Raw genomic sequence first — 19415 nt, forward strand, 5'->3', positions numbered from 1 at the left:
TTATTTGCCATAATTTGGTGGGAGTGGGGAGGGCTTTTTGGTTCTTGGTTTTATTTTTCCCTTTTCAACTTTTGTATGATTTAAGTATGTGTGAAGTTTCACATAGATCCCATGTGAAGTAGGAAACTAGTTAGCTTGAATAAGAGTAACCTAAGTCCATATGTTTTGGAAGGAAAAATACTAAAGATACTTGGGCAAATAGGCATGCCTCCATACATTGTTTAAATCCTGATCAAACAGCCAATGGAAAAGTTTGGTTGAAATATCATTCAGGCAGTAAACAGAAGCAAAATCATGAAGCTTAGATGACCTATCACATGAAACAGACAATGAGTACTTTATACAGTTGCCTCAGTGGAATGTTTATATGCTTTCCATCGGCAGAAATTAGTTGATACACTGTTTAGGGTGCATCTACACATGATGCTAGGTCACCATAGCAACGCGCTATGGCAACATAGTGTCTGTGGGCAAAAACTGTGACACCGCAGCTATGTCTCCATAGTGATGCACTCCCTTGTTAAAGCACATCACTACAGTGATGTAGTGTTTAAAAATAACTGTGCATGGTGCACACAGCGCAGTATGGGCTATTACTGCACCATCTTTGAGTACTTTCAAAAGGAAGTACTAAGTGACGGCACAGTAACAGCGGCGCCATAGTGACACATGTAGATGCTAGGGCTATGCAAAGCTTCAGTTGCTGATTCAATTCAGAGGAGATTCAGCCCAACTCGGCGGCCAAATCTCTAAATCCAAATTGAATCAGGAGACACATTAAACTCTCTGAATCAAATTGGAAGCCTCTGATTCAATTTGGAGAGATTCGATGATTCAGCCATAGACACAGCTTTATATGTTTTTTCTACATACCTCAAGGTAGTAGGCACGGCTCGAGAATGCTGAGATGGTGGGGCAGATGGAGTGTCCTACGGGAGCACAGGGGGGTCCCCCACATGTGGGGTCCCCCTCCAGCTGATCGCTGAGCTGGGGACCTCCCCCGCGCACTAGGTGGCAGACCTGGAAGTGGACCGGAAGTACTTCTGGGTCCACCACCAAGTACACAAGGGACCCCTCCATGCTCCCACGTGACACACCATCTGCCCCACCATCTCAGCGTTCGTGAGCCACACCTGGTACTTCAAGGTACGTAGAAAAAACATAAAGTTGTGTCTATGGCCAAATCGCTAATTCTCTGAATCAGAATCAAATCTTCAGATTCAGTTGAATCAAATTGGAACCGTGATCCAAATCAGTGAATCAAATCACTGACCCCTGAATCAGGCTGAATCCAAATCCAAATCGAATATTACCCACTTCACACACCCCTAGTAGACACTCCCTCAGTGAATGTTTTTGAATGACACACAGGTTTGTAGAAATGTAACCATTTGCAGAAAACTTGTTAGCAGATGAGGAGCTAAAAGTCTCAAATTGTGGCAACTTAGTAAAGGTGCACCAATATTGTCTTGGCCAGTACTGATAGCCAATTATTAAACAACTATATCAGCTGATACCAATCCAAAAACTGATTTACAGGAATGAAACCAGGTGGCATGGAGAGTAGCACCCTGCAGGTGGAGGGTTAGGGGCATGGCAGGGGTTGGAGATTGAGGCTCCCCTGGTGAGGGAAGAAGTAGGGCAGGAGCAGGGGCTGGGGGCACTGCCCATCCAAGGTGGTGAATGGGACCCTGGGGCCAGGGAGGGGAGTGGAATGGAGCCGCAAGCAGCTTGTCCAGGGAATCGGAGTCCCAGTGCTTAAAAATGGCGATGGTGGTGTTTGAACTAAAGCTTGTCAACTGAGCTTTAGTTCAAGCACTGCCACCACCATTTTTAAGCTCAGGGATGCTTTTAGGAGTGGAGCCAAGTGGAGCAAGGGCAGAGGCAGACTGCTTGTTGTGGACTCTCAGCTGTCCACCTGCCATGCTGCCTTTTCCACAGGAGTTGCTTGCTGACCCTCTGTCCCCTGCCTGCACAGCAGTGGGGGAGGCACAATTCTCCACCCCTATGGCTTCCGGGTGGGCGGGCAGGGGACACACAGCCAGCACATGGCTCCCAGGGCAAAGGCAGCAGGGTAGGCAGAGAACCCTGAGCCCACAGTGGGCAACCTGCCTCCACCCTTGCCCCACACACAAATCTGGGAGGGCACATGCCCCACATGCCTCCCCCAGGGGTGTATGCAGCGATGGGGTGTCACTGCCCCAGCCCCACCCCTGCACCCACTGGATAAGCCACCTGCGGCTCCGCCCCCGCTCCCAACCCCAGGCCCAGCCCTGGGGTCCCATTCACTGACCTGGCTGAGTAGCATTCCTAGCCCCTGCCCTGTTCCCAACCTCACTCCCTCCCTTACTGCAGGGGACTTGATCTGCCCCTCCCTTCCCCTCCCACCAACACACACGCACTCCTTCCCTTCCCCATGCCCCTTCACCTCCACAGACTTACCTGCAGGGCCCTGCTCTCCACACCACCCGGCTGAGTTCTGGCCACGTGCATGCTGCAGCTGCGCATATGCATGCAGCATCCAGGGTCCCATCCAGAAGGCATATTATATTTATTGGTACATTATCGGCTATACTGACCAAAAAAAGCCAATAGCCAATAATGTTAATTTTTCTTTTATCGGTGCCAATCTGACATGGCACCGATATATTGGTGCACCTCTAGGTACAAGTAATATGTACATGACTTAAAATGAAAGATTAGAAGATGGCGGGAACCTTTTCCCTTTTCAGTTTTTGTTACTTTCTGCCCTTTTAACAGCAAGGATATAGCCAGTTTCACTGTTCTCACTGTACATTTTTAATTGGTTTTCCTTTTTGTTTGTGTAGGTACTCTATCCAAGGAGGTGTGATTATTTTATTTTTGAAACTGGCTGGCTTTCCATTTGGGGATATAACTGTGCAAGTTCTGAGTTATCGTTATTGCTTGAACTGCTCTTTCTGTAACTGAAACAGCTTGTTCTAAGTAGATTTGGATTCTCCAGCCAAGTACTGCTAAGCTTCACTAACAATATATTTTTTCCTTGGTGATTAGAGGAAAAATTGTCAAAGTAGTTCAAGCCTCAGATGCAGGTTTTTTGCACCCAACCTTGCTCTCTTCTATTTGCTGTCCTGTGGTCAAGAAATATGTCTAGTACGTGTACCCCATCTTTATAAAGCTTCCCGGGAGACTTTTTAGCAAAGCATATGCTCATTTTACACAATAGGCAGGGTGAACTGCACTTCAATATTGAGTCCTGTGTCTTTGTTTTCTTGGGTAGGTGTCGTCTTCCAGTAAGTAATGAATTTTGATCCTTTTAAACCAGGGGTGGGCAAAATATGGCCAAACTCCCCCTGCTTCACCAACCCTAGCCAGCTTCCAGGACCTAGCCCTTGGGCAACCCTCACCCTGCCATGCGCACACACATCCCCTCCACACACCTCCCCCCCACACGCACACTATATACAAGCATAAGACTTTATTTTGAGCTATTATGCAATTGCCTCTATATTTACTACTCAAAAAAACCATAAATCAGGACAAAACTTATTTTTTTAAATACAATTAAAATATGTTATAGTAGATATTTGATTTTTAGTATATGCTTTATTCTGTGTAATTTGTTAAAATGATATCTTCTGAAAGATTTTGTGTGTGCGGCCCTCAACAACTCACCAAAACTCATTACGTGGCCCTCCAGCTGAAATAATTAACCCACCCCTGTTTTAAACTTAAGTGTTATTCTGTTGTTGTTGTTGTTATCATCATTATAATACTGGGCATTCTCCACCTAGAAGGTTACTACAAATGGTATGAAATGGCCATTGTACAGTAATATAACTAGGGATAGGTGAGCATGAGCAGTGCACCAACCCTAGGCACCGATTCAGAGGGGTGACAGAATTGTAGTCCCTAGGGATCCCAGACAGTAAAAGCAGCAGCAGCAGCAGCAGCTCAGCACAAGGCATTGCCCAGTGAATCCTTGAATTCTCCTTTTGAAGCTGGTGCACTAGTTAGCTAAGTACAGAAAATATGAAAGGGCCAGGGGAAGGAAAGCAAGCTAAAGGGTATGTAGTTCAATGAGATGTGTCCTTCTTGAGGAGGCCTTAGTTTCTGGCTCTGGCCACAGCTGTTTATTTAATAAACATTAAATGCAAGGTCCAGAAAAGCCATTGGGAAGCAGGAGGAGGGGCTGGACTCAGAAGGCAAAAGGGAAAAGTATAGCACTGGCAAGAACTGGCTCTCTCCTGGCACACTTTACTTCAGAATTAGCAGTTCTCTGCCAGTGGCCATCTGCTGTTTGTCCTGACTAAACTTACTGTTTTGCGGGTTAATGGATCTGGAGTTTTTACTCTTGAGTTCAAATCCCTTTCTTTCTTGCATGCAAGTTTAAAGAAATAGGGGTACTAATGTTGTTCTCATTTAACTGTTCAAACAGACTAACTTTCTGGTGCTTATTCTGAGCTCCTTTCTCCTGCAGCCTGTGCGCTTCCTTTAAAGAGTCATGTAGGTGCCACACGTTCAAAACATGACAATTCTTACAGTGCACTTTTAATTCAAAAAGGGATCCAATCTTTCTGGTTTATTTTAATGGTATCTGCATAATTTCTAATTCTTATAGAATATAGCATTTGTTTTTCTTCTGTTGGATTTCCAGTACTTCCAGAATTCTGGATAGGATAAAAATTCTCCAGTGAGTAAGTGTTCTTGCCATTGTGTTGTCTCCTTGATTTACCAAGCACATGACTAAGATAGTCATTCCTCTTACAAAGTTGCACCCACTTTCAGGTCCCTTTTTATAATCCCTAGTATTAAATATCATGGCCTTTATGACTTTCAGCTATGGTATTTAATTTCATAACTGAATCTAAATGCCTGACAGAAGAATAACAAACTTGTTATGTTTTCATAGCACCTTTCATCTCAAAAGTTCATATAGGGCTTGAAAATTATATACTCTATTCATGCACTGGGGCAAGCTCTATTAATATGATGAACACTGTCACTTGTGGAGCTGCATTCTCTCTCTGCAAGATATTCCATCTTTTACACATGGGCCAGTTAAACCTTGTGTACTTTTCGAGTCTCACTTAATGCCTAGTTTGAAATTTTAAATTGGACTTCAGTGATAAATAGGCTTTGTATCAGCCAGGTGCATGGGGGTAAAATTCTTCTGTGGTCCAATTCAAGAGGAAGATACATTTATCCTTCAGTGTATCAAATATAGGTATTCCCTAACACACGGGTACTCAATCCTTGGCTTGTGGGCAAAATCCATCCCTTGGAGCCATGTTATCCCTATGGAGGATCCATCCTTTGGAGCACATGGGGATCCCTATGGATCCAAAATTTTGGCAGCGGGGGAGGGGTTCCTGATCCTCTGCTGGTAAACTTCAAGACACATGGAAAGCCTCAGAGGCCAGATAGCATGGCTTTGCACACTAGAGTGGGCACATAAGGTGGCTCAGGGCCTGATTCTGGCATGTGGGTCTGGGTGGAGGTAGTGCAGGGCACCAGAGTCTGTTCCTGGTTTATGGGGCCATCAGATGATGCTGGCATATAATCCCATTACGCGGGGCCAGTGTGGGGCCTAATCCCAATGCACAAAGCCTGAGCCTAGTATACAGGGGCTGGCCAAAGCTGTGCAGAGTCTGATCCTGGCACTTATGGCTCAAAACAGCCACACACCACTCATCTAGCCCATGGGACCAGAAGCTTGAGCAGAATTGTGCTAGAATATATCAGCTGCTCACACTCTGTCCCAAACTACTATGTCTAATGTGATAAAGTGAAGACTCATCCTATCCATGGACACAGTATGAGATAAGTGGGTAACCAGAATAGTATTGCAGACATTCAGATTTGGCTAGGACACTCCAGTTCCTTAGCTCCTTTCATCTTCTGTTGTAGTTGTGGGTGTCAAGCTGGACATAAAAAGTATAAATTCCCAGGCCTTGCCTTTTATATCTCATCCAAAGACACACCAGTATTTAAAGATAAAATAAAAAATAAAAAACTAGTCTCAAAGAAAAGCTAGCAAAATTTTAAGAAATGTTTTGTCTCCTGCCTCTAAAAATATAACTATTCTTCCTTTACATGTATAGCTGCAGTGTAATATCTTTGCTAAAAAGAAATTAAAACTGCTGAGTCATATCAAATATTTATTAAGCCTTAGAATACTGCAGCATTATGAAATCCAAATGCTAAAAGGTCAGGAAATTCTGTGTTAAAATTAAAGACATTTGAAATTATGTAAATACAGAGTGAAGATCCCCAAGAAATCCAAGATATGCATACATGTTTTTGTGTGGATTCTTGACTGGGAAAATCAGCCTGAGGCCTGCAGTCACCTCTCAATACTGGAACTTTGCCAAGTGTTGCTCATATAAGAGAATAAGGACATGCTGTTACTTTATTTGTGTAAGTGGTAGAGGTCTGTGCTTCTACTGCAGAAGACTCAAAGGCCACTTCCAGATGTGCATGGATGTTTGGTTCCCCAGGGATAACTAGTTGTCTTTGGGGAACACTTGTGCCTCACATGCACTGTCACACAGCAAGTTACCCTGGGTGGGGTAGGGGAATCTGGGGCCAGCACTGGGCTGGCCCCAGAAGCCTTAACTGGAGTCCTGGTGGGCCTCCTAGTGCTGCAGCAGTGACGATCATTGCAGCATGGAGAACAACAAAACGTGTGGTATGTGATGCTGCAGACGTGTCTGGACACAGCCAAAGGGTTCAGTCCCTTTGTGGGATGTGAAAAACCTGTTGTCTTGCCATGACTTGGGTAGCTCCCTAGTTCTAAGTAGAACCTTCCCCTTCTAGGCACTGCAGTGCTGTCAAACCACCACTGGGGTAATAATGAGTATCCAACCCAGCTGTTTTCTGCTCCCCCTTCTCAATCATAGAAGTCATAGAAATTAAAGGCTGGAAGGAACCTTGAAAGATTGAGTCCAATCCTCATTCTCTGGGCAGGAATAATGCTGTCACCAAAGGAAGAAAATTGTCCAGCTCTTTAAACGTGGTGGGAGAACTGCCTCCCAAGCATTCAGCCAAGGACACTGGTCAAATGCAGGCACTAGAGCATTGGTTCTCAACCTATTTGCTATAGTGGGTCACACGTGCAGTTCTCAACGTGTTACATGGTTCACATCCACACAAGTTACTTCCCATGTATCTATTTTAAAATGATTTAACGGGATGTCACATGGGCTGCAGTGGTGTGCTGATTGCGCTGCGTGTGGCTCATGGGCCACAGGTTGAGAATCACTGCACTAGAGATTGTAGCAGTAGAGCTCTGGCTGCATACCAGAGCAGCCCGTTGTCATGTGGGGATTGGGATGAAGGGAGAGAGAACAGTGCAATGTAGCATTTCTGAGGACCAGACACCAATTGCAGAAAGCTTTGTGTCTGCACATAACACTGAACCAGTACATGGAAAACCAATTAAAAAAAGACTTAATTATCCAAACATATTTTTTTAATGGTTCAGGAGGTTCAAACCAGTCTAACCTGGAATGCATTTCTAGATAAAGTACGTTCAAACTAATATAAGTGTTATATCTGTCTGAACCCATAGAGTTCCTTGTTCAGTATTAAAAGAAAGGGTTTTTTTGTGATTCTTTATCATACTTTATCAGTATCACTTGACAAATGGTTGTCCACCAGCTCTTAAAGAAAGCTGTTGTGATAGCAATACCTGACAACACAGGAATCTTGTTAAGGAGGACTGTGCTTATTTGTGAAAATCAAGAACTTGTTCCCTCCCCCCTCCCCAACACTTTTCACATAAAGTAGTTATCATTTCAATCTTGCATTTTGTAAATACTACTAATTACTTAGTAATCTCCCTGAAAATTACTGGTTTTTTACATTATATACCTATAAATATGTTTCTTCTCTTGCTTTCATGGGTTCTCTCTCCAATTTCCATAGCAGTAACTGGGGAAACCAGATAATGTTAAGTCCGATGTGACCACTTCTGAAATACGCCACTAAACATGTGGGAGCATAAGGATATAACCTTTGTTAATAAGAGTTATACAAGAAAAATGAGGAAAAATTGCTTATGGCAACATTTTAAAATTTCTAACGAGGGAAAAAGATCTCTTGTCATACCCAGTTAGTATATCTGCACTGGACACTATAATACCATAATCTCATTATTAGCCCTGTGGAGTTTATCACCTTTCAGGAACTGTTTCAGGCTCTTGACCTATTGACAAATTTTGCAATGTGTGCTGGGCCTTTACATTCCAACGGGATGCAAACACCTTTGATAAACTTTGTCATGTTCAACAGTGGCAGGAACATTTTGACATTCTTATTTATAAGATAAGTACTCTAGCTTTCCGGTAACTCTCCTGTGTACTAGATCTTATTAAGGTAGGAAACTAACTTAAAATTACAAGTGGGCTTTGGAAAGCGATGTGAAGAACAAGTGCTAAGACTTCTCAGTCAATGAATTATGTTTTTTATTTCTGAGAGGCCTGGACTCAAAAGAACATCATAGATTCTTGGCATGTAAGGCCAGAAGAGACCATTAAGTCATTTCATCTGGCCTTCTGTATAACACAGGCCATTAAATTCCATGCAATTATCCTTGTACTGAACTACATAACTTGTGGCTGGCTAAGGCCCCTGGCAGACGTTACACTCAAGACATGATTAACCCAGACACATGTTCATGCAATTAATGATGCGATAAAACTGGGAATAAGCCATAAAGTTATTACACAAAATATATGTAATAACACAAAATATGTGTAATCACTTTATGGCTGGTTCCCATCATGCCTTTAATTGAGCATGTGGTCAGGCCATTCAGCTGATCGGGACTCCCAGCCTCAGAGCCATATCAGAGTGCTTGACTCCCATTTACTTCCAAGGCTAGAAGAGCTGATTAACTAACTGCAACTGCCAGCCTTGGGGATGCACTGGAGCCCTTGGCTCCACTGCTCTCTGAAGGCTGGGAGGGCCAATCAGCTGACTGCCACTCCAAGGTAGGTGACCTGGGCATCTGGCTTGCTACTCACCAGTGCAGAGGGAGCCCAAGATCATGCAGGCAATAGGGTACAATTGGCATCTGATACCTAATTCCACAATTGTGCCTTCTGTCATGTACTTGTAGCATGGCAGAAGGCACAGTTGTTGAGACTGAGGATCAGATCCCATTGCACCTTTAATTAAACATCTGGTAGGGGCCTAAACTATATGTTGGGAAGAGGTTTTGCAGTTTTGATCTGAAGATATCCAGAGTTGGAGAATCCCACACTTCTGGCAATTTGTTTCAATGGCAAATCACCTTCACATCCAATTTCACACATATAAGGCACACACAAACATGTGACATTTTTTATTCACATTTTTCTGGCCTCAGTTGCCACTCATTGCCTTTTATCCCATCTATAACAGTCTTCTTTTAAATTAAGGAACCCCTGAGTGCCTGGTACACCCTGCCTGTAAGTGTACTTATGTGCTGAAATCCAGGCATCTCAATCTTTTTAATAATTTAAACACTGACCTCTCTAAATTTTTTACAGTAAGTCATTTTCTCCAGCTGTCAAATAATTTCTGTGGCTCTCTTCTAAATCCTCTCCAATTTTGCAACATCCTGTTTTTAAAACACGGACACCCGGACCAAAGGTGGCATGCCATTATTGATTGGGTAAAAGAGAGAGATTAAATCACTATCATACTCATATTTGCTTTGTATTCCAGGATCTTTTTTGCCACAGCATTACAGTAGGTACGCACAGTGAGTTTTTTGTCCATTATGAATGCTTTTCAGAGCACCTGCTTTCCAGGCCACGCTCTCTGCTTTTTATAGACATGGCCTGCATACATCTATTTCTAGATGTAAAAACTTACATTTGGCCATATTCAACAAGTTTTGTTTATCAGGTTTGCTCTATAAGATAGCCTGGTTCTCACTGTCTCATTGTGAAGTTTGTTTGAAGTAAGACTGCTTCCTGGTCACGGTTGAAATAGCTTCCTTTCAGAATTGCATTAGAAACATCCCCATTCAGTGATGAATCCTCATAGACAGCTACTCTCTAAGACCTGTCAGGTAGCCAGTTCCTAATCTATTTATTGTGTTTTACTAAATATTGTGTAGTGTTAATATTTTAAATAGAAAGTTGTGCCTGACAGAAGTCCAAAGCATTTTATACTTCTATGCATATTGGATAAGGGCATAAGTCACTTAACTGAGTAACACAAGGGTGGTGGTTCTGATTTTCTTTGTTTTGTTTTGTTTTTGCGCTTACACTGAAACAAATATCACTCACCTGCATATCAGTTAAGTTCAGAAACAATTTAACCTCACAGAAACTCTTTTGTCCCACTGTCTCCTCTGTTTAAGGGCTTAGTTGGTGAAATTGACAAGAAGCTATCAATTTCAAGGCTTCTAAAGTAGCCTTGAATTGACTGGGTCCTGTGGATTTGGAGGGTGCTGTTGGAGGTATAAGATGTTCTGACCAAAAAAGTAAGGCATTCTAGTGAGGTGCAAAAAGCTTAGCACAGGCTATTCCTTTAATTAATTAATATTGTTTACAGTGAGGTCAGGCAGGGGCATACCCCAGGTAAGCACCTAGCCTTTTTTACAGATTGAAGGCTAGGCGCTTAGCGGGAATGTACTACTTATTACATCCCTACTATTACCTTTACCAAAGCTACAGTTGTATCAAAGATTGAAGTCTGGGTTGTTTGCCATGAAAACTATTTTCAATAAAACTATTTTGACAAGCATTAATTGTATTTCTGTCTGTTAATCCTTTATCACATGAATCCCATACCAGCTATATTGTCATTTTACCTGGGTTTGATGGTTAAACTAATGAGCTTATAGTTGGGTCACCCCAATTCCCTTTATTTAAAATACAGACAACACATTAGCAGTTTTTCAGTCTTTTAGGTATTTCTTCCATATCCCAGTGTTTATTAAAAATCAACATCAGCATGACAGAGATCTCTCCCAACTATTTCAGGACTTTTGTATACAAGTTACCTGGGCCTGCAAAGTATATAACCATTTATTCCAAGTAGATGCATTTTGCAATCCGCCCTAGTTACCAATGGACTGAAAAGTACCTATTTATGCAAAATCAAGACAAGAATTATTTTCTCCCATTAAACATGGGGGGAGGCAGGGCTCATCTTAGATTTGAATACAAGGCCGTTTTGTAGGGAAGAGGAGTAAGGCAGTTGCTGCAGCTCTGACTCCATCCCTGAACTGGAGTTGGGATCGGAGTCAAAACTGCAGCAGCTGCCTGAACCCCTTACCCCTGAAGCCTCTGCTCTCCCTTCTGCTTACCATTTGATGCAGCCCCAGCCCCACTCTGGCCTGGGGTGCTGAGAATAGGGTAGCAGCAGGGGGCTCAGGCACCACAGGGACACAGCAGGCTCTGAGACATGCAGGCAGCAGGTGGGACAGGTTGGGTGAAAAGGGGTGGAGGTAAGGTCATTACCCTCTGGCTGCTTGCTTCCTCACTGCCTGCCCCCTTATTGCTGCTTTCTCTGCTCTTGCGGTGTGGGGGATGAATTTAAGATGACCCTCTAATAGTTAGATTCAAGCATGTAAAATTGTAACAAATTTACACATTTCCCATGTAAAAATCTAATTATTGGGGTCACCTTAAGTTCAAAGTTATCTTGGATTCAGGTAAATATGGTATTTCATCATCCTCATTTGATAAGTATATAGCATCCTGCTTCTTTCCAAATACAGAACAGAAATATTTATTGAGTTCCTCTTTCATTTCCTGTTATTGATTGTGGTTTTATCATCTCAAACTAGTTAATAGGACTAGTTAACAGGCATCACCCTTGCTAGAATTCCTGCATTTCTATTATACCCTATTTTCTCACATATAACACACCCCTGAATAAGGCATGCACCTTAATTTTGAAAGGCAGAATTGAGGAAAAAAGATTTTTTTTTTTAAATATTGGTACCAGTAAGTAACAGAGTACCAGCCTCTGCAGCATGTGTCCCCTGTGCAACATGTATAGGTTTATTTTTGCTTTCCCCTGGCAGAGGCAGGTACTGCTATTACCACATATCCTTGCTTGTAGTTGTCATTGGCAATCCCTCAATTTGAGGATGATCTCTACCACAGCTCATTGATTGGTCTTGAGGTAACTTAATAGCCCAGTCCTTGATCCACAGACCCATCTGCAGAAGTTGCAAGTCTTTCTGCAGGGGAGAATAAGCAGGCTGTTTTTCCATTTCCTTCCTCTGTTCTTCTCCCCTGCTTTGAGAGCAAGATGCTTTACCTTGAAACAAGCTGCTGCTTAGGTGAGGTTGTGGTGCCACTACAGTCAGCTCTTGATGTTTTCTTGAAGTATGCCTTCAATGTGTTCTTGTAGTGTTTCCTGTAGCCACTGTGAGATCTTAGGCCATTATTAAGCTGGGAATAGAGCACTTTTTTTGAGAGTCAAGAATTTGGCATCTGCACACAAGCTGCCTATACATATGCTCATTGGCATTCTAATTGGAGCATGTTGGAGCAGACTCTATTAATCGAATTCTAAGTAGAATGCTCCATAATTGCTGCAGCATCATGTGTATTAAGTCCCCACACATTTTAAAATGGCCACAGGGAGCTTTTCTCTAAACCTCCTCGAATGAGGTTGCGATAAAGCATCCCATGGCCAGTTTTAAATGTGCAGGGAATTAATACACGTGATGGTGAGGCATTTTCATTAGAGCAGCTGCCCAGGAACCACTCTAATTAAAACAGTCCTCCCTTCCCACCTCTGAGCACATGTATAGACAGCCAATCTCAATTTGGCCTGTCCGGCAAAGTTGGTAGTTGAGGATTACTGACTCAATGCTGGTAACATTGGCTTTGGCAAGGACGCTGGCATTTGCATGGCAATCTTCCCATTAAATGTGGAGGATTTTCTGGAGGCATCATTGGTGATACCTCTCCAGGTTCTTGAGACAACTATGGTAGATCACCCACTTTTCACATCCATAGAGGAGAGCAGGAATGATAACTGCATTGTAGACCTGGGTCTTGGTGTCCTTCCAGAGATCACAATAAATAAAGACACATCAAAGCATTTTCCCAAAGGAAGCACTTGCACACTGGATCTGTGCTGGATCACCTCATCAATGTTCACTCTCTGAGAGAGGTGGCTACTGAGGTAAGGGAAGTGCACAACTACTTCCAGGGTCTTTTCCCTCAGTGGTAATTTGGGGAGGGGAGTCATATTCCTGGCCTGGGACAGGCTAATAGAGCATTTTAGTTTTCTTAACATTGAGAAAGAGGCCCAAAGTTCGGTAGGGTTGTCCGCAAAGATCCCGTGCATTTTGAGCATTTTCCTCAGTGTGTGCAAGGATGGCACAGTTGGTGTATTGAAGATTAAGGATGGCTGCTTTGAGTACTTTGGTCTTCGACCAAAAATGCCCCAGATTGAAGAGCCCTCCATCCATTCAGTATTTTATGTCCATTTCAGAAGAAAGACAGTCCTTAATGAGAACCAAGATGACTATCAAAAAATGGAGATTGTTATGATGTTGGCATTCCTCAGGTCCCCAAGGATTTCTTTGTTGTTCCAAATTTGTAGAATAAACTCACTCCAATATACACTGCAACTTCTAGGAGCTGAATTTTTTGGGGGGAAATGTGCATGTTGCATGCAAGGAACTATGATAACTCTTTCTTGTTGTCCTTTGCTTTCTCAGCCATGCATTTTTCTCTGATTTCTTTAGGCTCATCAATTTCTTACACACTGTAATTTCTGATTTATATTGATTCCTATTTTCCCCCCTTTTGTGCATGTTTCCTTATTTCTATTCCAGCCTCAGTTAGCCACTGAACCAAGATAAGCTTTTAATCAAAGCTGTCCTCTGTCAGGCTTGTTGGAATCCTGGTTCCATTGCTACAAACTTCTAAGTAAGGTAGAATAAGTGGCTTGATAATCCAAATGCTGAAAGCTGCTTTGCATGAATAGACCCTTATACTTGTATTAGGGATTGTTGAAATTTAATGAGATTCTGTATGATCTTCGGGCAGGTTTCAGGATCAAGCATGCATAGTTACTTTTCCCCCCTTCGTTGTTTAACGTAACATGAATTTAAAAAAAAACCCAGTATTTTATCTTGTATATCCTAGATGCCTGTAGTCTTTAGATTTGAGGAATACATTGACAATGGTTAGGTGTATACATGCATTTGTACTTTTTTGTTACTTAAGTATGCTCTTCTTTTAAACCTTATTTTTTCTGAATGTATCTGACTTTTATTTATATATATATTTTTAATGATTTTTAAAGTAAAAGCTTTCTACGGCTATACCTACCCATTTAAGCTCAGGGCAGTCAGGCTGTGTGAAACAGTAGAGTGTGTGTGTGTGTGTGTGTGTGTGTGTGTGGTACGATTACTATTCCATTGTACACCTAGGATCAGCAGAACAGAAAGAACTCAATCCTGCAAGGTGGGATAGATAAACGTGGATAGGAACATAAAGAAAATCGGACCCTGTTAAATTAAACTACCATGACTAAGTACTTTATTCTTTCTCATTCAAGCCCTATAGGATCAATTAACATTGAACCCTTTGTGTTAAAAGAGACTAGCTTAAAACTACAAACGGTTCCTGTTGTGTGATGGTCTCTGAGAAGCCCTATGTGGTTGTACCAGCTAGGGACTCCCTCCCTTTGACCTCTGACCTCCAGTAATCTGCATAGAGGAATGACAGGCATTCAGTTGAACAGGAACAGTCGAGCTGGTCTGCAGCAGGAGGAGGTGGACTTAGAACCAGCGTGCGTGAGGCAGAAGTTACCGGCTGATAGTAAGACAGCGAACCCAGAAGAGAGGTGAAATGAACCCTTGGAAACATATGTGGCAGAGAATACATGATCAGAGGACCAGGAGAGCTGCATGATTGTTGGACACCGGCCCTCTTAAAGGTTAAGAAATGGGCCAGACCTCAGTCTCCACTCTGTCTGAGCAAGCCAGTGGTGAGTAGTACTGTACAGCAGCGGCAAGCCATTCTGCTGGACTCCCCGAAGTGTTTGCTCAGTGGTCTCCGTAGTTCTTCTTTCTGTAGTTAAAGGGGACTCAAATCGCCATCAGTTTAACTTGCCGTATTTTGGGGTGACCTATTCATTCCCTTAGAAGGATGGAGGAGTGGAGCTTTACTGAATTCTTTGTCAAAGAAAAGTAGAATGCCTTTGGGGTTACAGCAGAGTCTGCCTTAAAGGGACAGCACACTTTCTTTTCTTTTTTTTCCCCCTAAGAGGATGCTGTGGTTTTTTGCTTGCATTATTTGAATCCTGTTCTATGTGTTTAGCCCCAGTTAGATCAGGACTAGCCTTTTTATTTCCTTTAAAACATTAGCTATTAGATGCATGTTACTTGTGTTTGTTAAAAATGTTGTTGTCTTTTGAAGTCCGGTACTGTTTATCTGAGAGGCAAAAAACTGGTGCTTTTGTTGCTCTGCTTCAAAACGTGTGTAAGAAAGTAGTACAATGGAGTTCTGCTGTCTACAAAAGCTTCTCAACGCCTATTCCTAATGCATTTACATTGGTTTGAGGTGTGCATTTCCTTTCTTTTTTTCCCCACTTTGTCTCTGCATAGTACAAACACCATCCAGCCGTACTAAAGCTTCTAACGTCTTTACCCTTTACTCATAGTTCACTTGAAATTGCTAAAAAGCCATCAGGCAAACAAAACTGATGTGTAATCAAACAATGCTTTGTTGAAAGCATTAACAAGCTCTCCTCGAGCTGTAATGTGTTGTCTCTCCTGTTTCCCCTAACATTCTTTTTGTTTCATAATTTAAAAAAAAAAGGAAGGAAGGGACCTCTGGCTCTTGTCCCAGCAGAGCGGATAGCAACTCACCCATCTGGTTGCTTTTGGCTCTTTCAGATTTTATGTGTAAGCAGATGATTAAAAAATAAATAGCATGTGAGTGGAATTTTTTACAAAGCAGTTGTAGTTGTTTGCAAATTAACTTTTTGGAGAGAATATTAAATATCTGCTGTTTTGGGGAAGAGGCATTGGTAGAACCTGATGTGTTTGTAGTTCCTGAACAACAGATCAGCTAAACCCCCGTAATAAGAAAAGAGAAGAGAACAGAAACTCTAAATTAACACTGCCAAGGTTTGAAATTTCCTGTGAAAACCTCACTGTGCTCAGATTTTTTTTAACAGCCCCTTCCTTTACCATCGTTTAAAAAAACACACACAGAAAACCCAGACAGTAATAAAACTGAACCCTGTGAATACTTTGAACTTTATTCCTAGTTTGTGTAGTGCTGTAAATAGAGGAATCCTTTGCAAAACAAGAGTCATGTGGCAAACTCTTCTTTTTCTTTACTGTTTATTCATGGTGCCACAGCGCGTTTGCGAATGGTGTTACATAAATATAGAGATTTTCTGGAAAAGTAGATTGTGTTGCAGATTTTGAGTTCTAATCCAGATAGAAGAGAATGTTGAAAATTCCTTCCCCCAACCTACTTCATCGTTCAGCTGAGAGAGAGAAAGTTGGCCATATTAGAGACTTTTAGCCATGTTTTTGAAGATCTCACCTAACAAGAAACACATTAAAACTGCACCGAGGTAGCTGTTGTATCAGATAAACTTTTTTGTTAAACTTCTTTTACAAAAATGTGTCCCAAATATTGTGTACAAGCATAGTTTGAAAAAGTTTTCCTGTGGATATGGTTCCTATACCTTGATCAATCTTATCTCTAGTATCTATACTCTCTCCAGAGAACCTTAATAGAGGATAATTGTGCTGCAGCTAGAATTCCAACTACATAAAAAAAATCTGAATCCTCTTAATTGAAAACAGCATTTTCAATCAGGAACAACAGAAGAGAACCAGCTGAAAAATGTAGATTACATTGATGTTGCCTGACATTGCAAATGAGTTATGACTATTTTTACAAACAAGCATGATGTTGGATTTAAAGTACCTTAAGGCCAGGTACAGACATTACACTTTTACCAGTATAAGTGATCAGAAAATATACTCATAACAAGACAGAAGTTTGGCGCACACAGCGTGGTTTAAAAATGGTGGAATCCAGTCTGAGATTTGCTTCCCCTCCCACGATGAATGTGTGTTCTGTTTGCTACCTATCTAAACTGTGCTGCTTGCAGAAAACCGCATAACAGATCAATTCCTCCTCAGGCATTTTGAATGTCTGTACCTAGCTTAATAATAAAACTATACTAGTAATATGATAAAGCCTTGAGAGAGTTTTGCAGAACTGCAGTGAGTTTCTCCATATTTTCATCCAGAGGAAGACATCTGGGAAGCGCAATCTCAGCAGGAAATATTTGAGACAGGTATTTGTGGTCCTTATGTGGACGGTACATATTCTGTTTTCTATCCTGCCTCCCATACAGGAATGGCTTGGACACTTAATATGGTGCAAGCTCTTGGGTCCAATCCAGTTCTGTTGGAGTCCAGTCCAGTGGTACTTGATTGTCTCCAAAAAATGTCATTCAGTTTGGCATGCCAGGCAACTACAAGCTTCTTAAGCCTTTGACAGCTGCTAGAGATTAGGAGTTGAAGGAGATCCCTATCTTTTACAGACAGGGGCTACAGATCTGTTTTAGTGCTAAGGAATCAATAGTACATTCAGACCCTTCGCCACCCCAGCAAAAGCAGCTGTGAAGGCCAGAGACTTTCCTGTTGCTTAGCCACTTTCCTGGACATGGAAACATTGAGGTCCCAGTGCTGCAGTATGTTTCTCTAGTGTGATCTGTTGAGTCCTTACAAAGTTCAGAGGATCTGTATGGACACAAGAGTCTGTGCCACTGGATCATATTTCAGGATGGGGGACCTTGGACTTGTCCAATAAGGGAAAATTTGTCTGATGCAGAAAAAAAGTGAAACAGGAGTTTGAGGAGGCACAGTGGTGGTAAGATATGGTGGTGCTGGTAGTAGTAAAAGGAAGGGGTAGTGGCATGATGTATTTTTAAGTCAAAGGTGTTACTTTTTAAAAAGGCAAGAAGGGATGGGGAAATGAGGGGGGACTATGGAAACTACCTTGTTTGTTGTTTATTTGGAAACGTGTGCCTAAGTGCTTAGTTTCAGCAAACCAACGCTCCAGATGCTCCCCAGTGTGTGTTGCAAGATCCAGGCTTAAACTTAAGACAAGAGCCAGCATCAACTCTGTAAATTCATATTCATCCTAGAACAGACCCTTCCTTCCTTTTTTATAGGCACTTCAGGCTTCCACACCCACCTGCCACACACAGCCAACTCTCCCAAGTCCCATTCATTCTACATAACAATACTGCATGTTTGGTTTTGAACTTACTACCAAGAATAAAAATATCCCTGGTTGAGCAAAGTGCCCCAACATACACTTTGCTCTGTTGATTTTAATGGGACTTAGGCATGAGTTTAAAGGGAAGCAAATGTTTGATGAGGTTAGCTGAATTAAGGCCTATGTTGTCAGTCTTACATTTTTCCTTCTATCACTCAGTTCTTTTTCTCCTGCCTGCTTATGTTCCCAGCAGTTAGAGTATTTCGATTTGTCTCTTTACTTGTTTTGAAGACCCCCTTTTCTACTATATACATTCTGATTTTAGGTTGTGTTTTCAGTAGCGGTTATTATAAGTTACAGTGACAAGGAAGTCAGGCCCTAAATCTGTTCATTTCCCCTAACTCAGAGATTATCCGCAGACCACTGCCCATGGTCAGTGAAGCAGTTGATGGCTGTTTATGAAGGGCTAGCTGGTCACACGGTACAGCTTTGCTTCCTCAGCTCAATCACCTTTAAAGAGCTGTCTAAGATTCTACAAGCACTTGACAAGGGAAATGGTCAGATCACTTGTGAAAGGAAGATGGGGAAAGGAAGATGTTTCTGCAAGTTAGTCTGTATTGAAAATGTGATCCACGCTGCAGAAAAGGTTTAAGAACATCCAGCCCTCATTCTTCTTCCTTCCCCTTCTTTAGTTTTTCCCTTGCCTGAGAGGACTTGCTGAAACAGCATTCATTTCTCAATCACTGTTTGGTGGTTGGGGGTTTTACTTACGCATGCAAAATAATGATAGGAGAAATACCACATTTGTTTTCTGCTCAGCAGTTAATCAGGGGCATTCTATAAAATACTTCATCATCTCAAAGAGAAGCAATACTTTTCATGGTAGTCCTTGTGTTGTTTGGGATTAGCCACTTTATACAAGGAGAAAGATAAGTTCAAAGCAGAAAGGTAATAAACACAGTGGTAAAGTAATACTCAAAACTAGAACATATGAATTGGGTTCAACCAGAAAGAATGAAAGATCTTGTAAAAATTAGTGAGAGAGAGAGATCCTTATCTACCCCAGAAAAGCGAGTGGTTAGAGTGGGATCTGAGATGTAGGAAACCAAACTTCAAGGCCCTGCTCCAATGAATATTCACACCATTTATACAAAGAAAGAGAGAGTTCTACCAGGAGAGATTGCGGCTAAGGACAGAAGTTGCATG

The 19415-nt window shown here is 42.0% G+C and overlaps 1 protein-coding gene across 4 annotated transcripts in view; it reads left to right on the forward strand.

Moving 5' to 3' along the window:
* The window catches only part of PHACTR2 (phosphatase and actin regulator 2), a 245001-nt gene that overhangs the window by 101131 nt on the left and 124455 nt on the right, over positions 1-19415 (forward strand). Inside the window, exon 1 of one of the 4 annotated variants that reach the window (XM_014605547.3) lies at positions 14687-14943. The exons of the other annotated variants lie outside the window; for them this stretch is intronic. Within the exon in view, the coding sequence (XP_014461033.1) occupies positions 14901-14943 (43 nt within the window). The 5' untranslated portion in view covers positions 14687-14900. Of the gene's footprint in view, positions 1-14686; positions 14944-19415 lie in introns of those variants that run through there. 4 annotated transcript variants of the gene reach the window in all.

This window comes from Alligator mississippiensis, chromosome 1 (assembly GCF_030867095.1).
Source record: "Alligator mississippiensis isolate rAllMis1 chromosome 1, rAllMis1, whole genome shotgun sequence".
In the NCBI taxonomy this organism is placed as follows: Eukaryota; Metazoa; Chordata; order Crocodylia; family Alligatoridae; genus Alligator; species Alligator mississippiensis.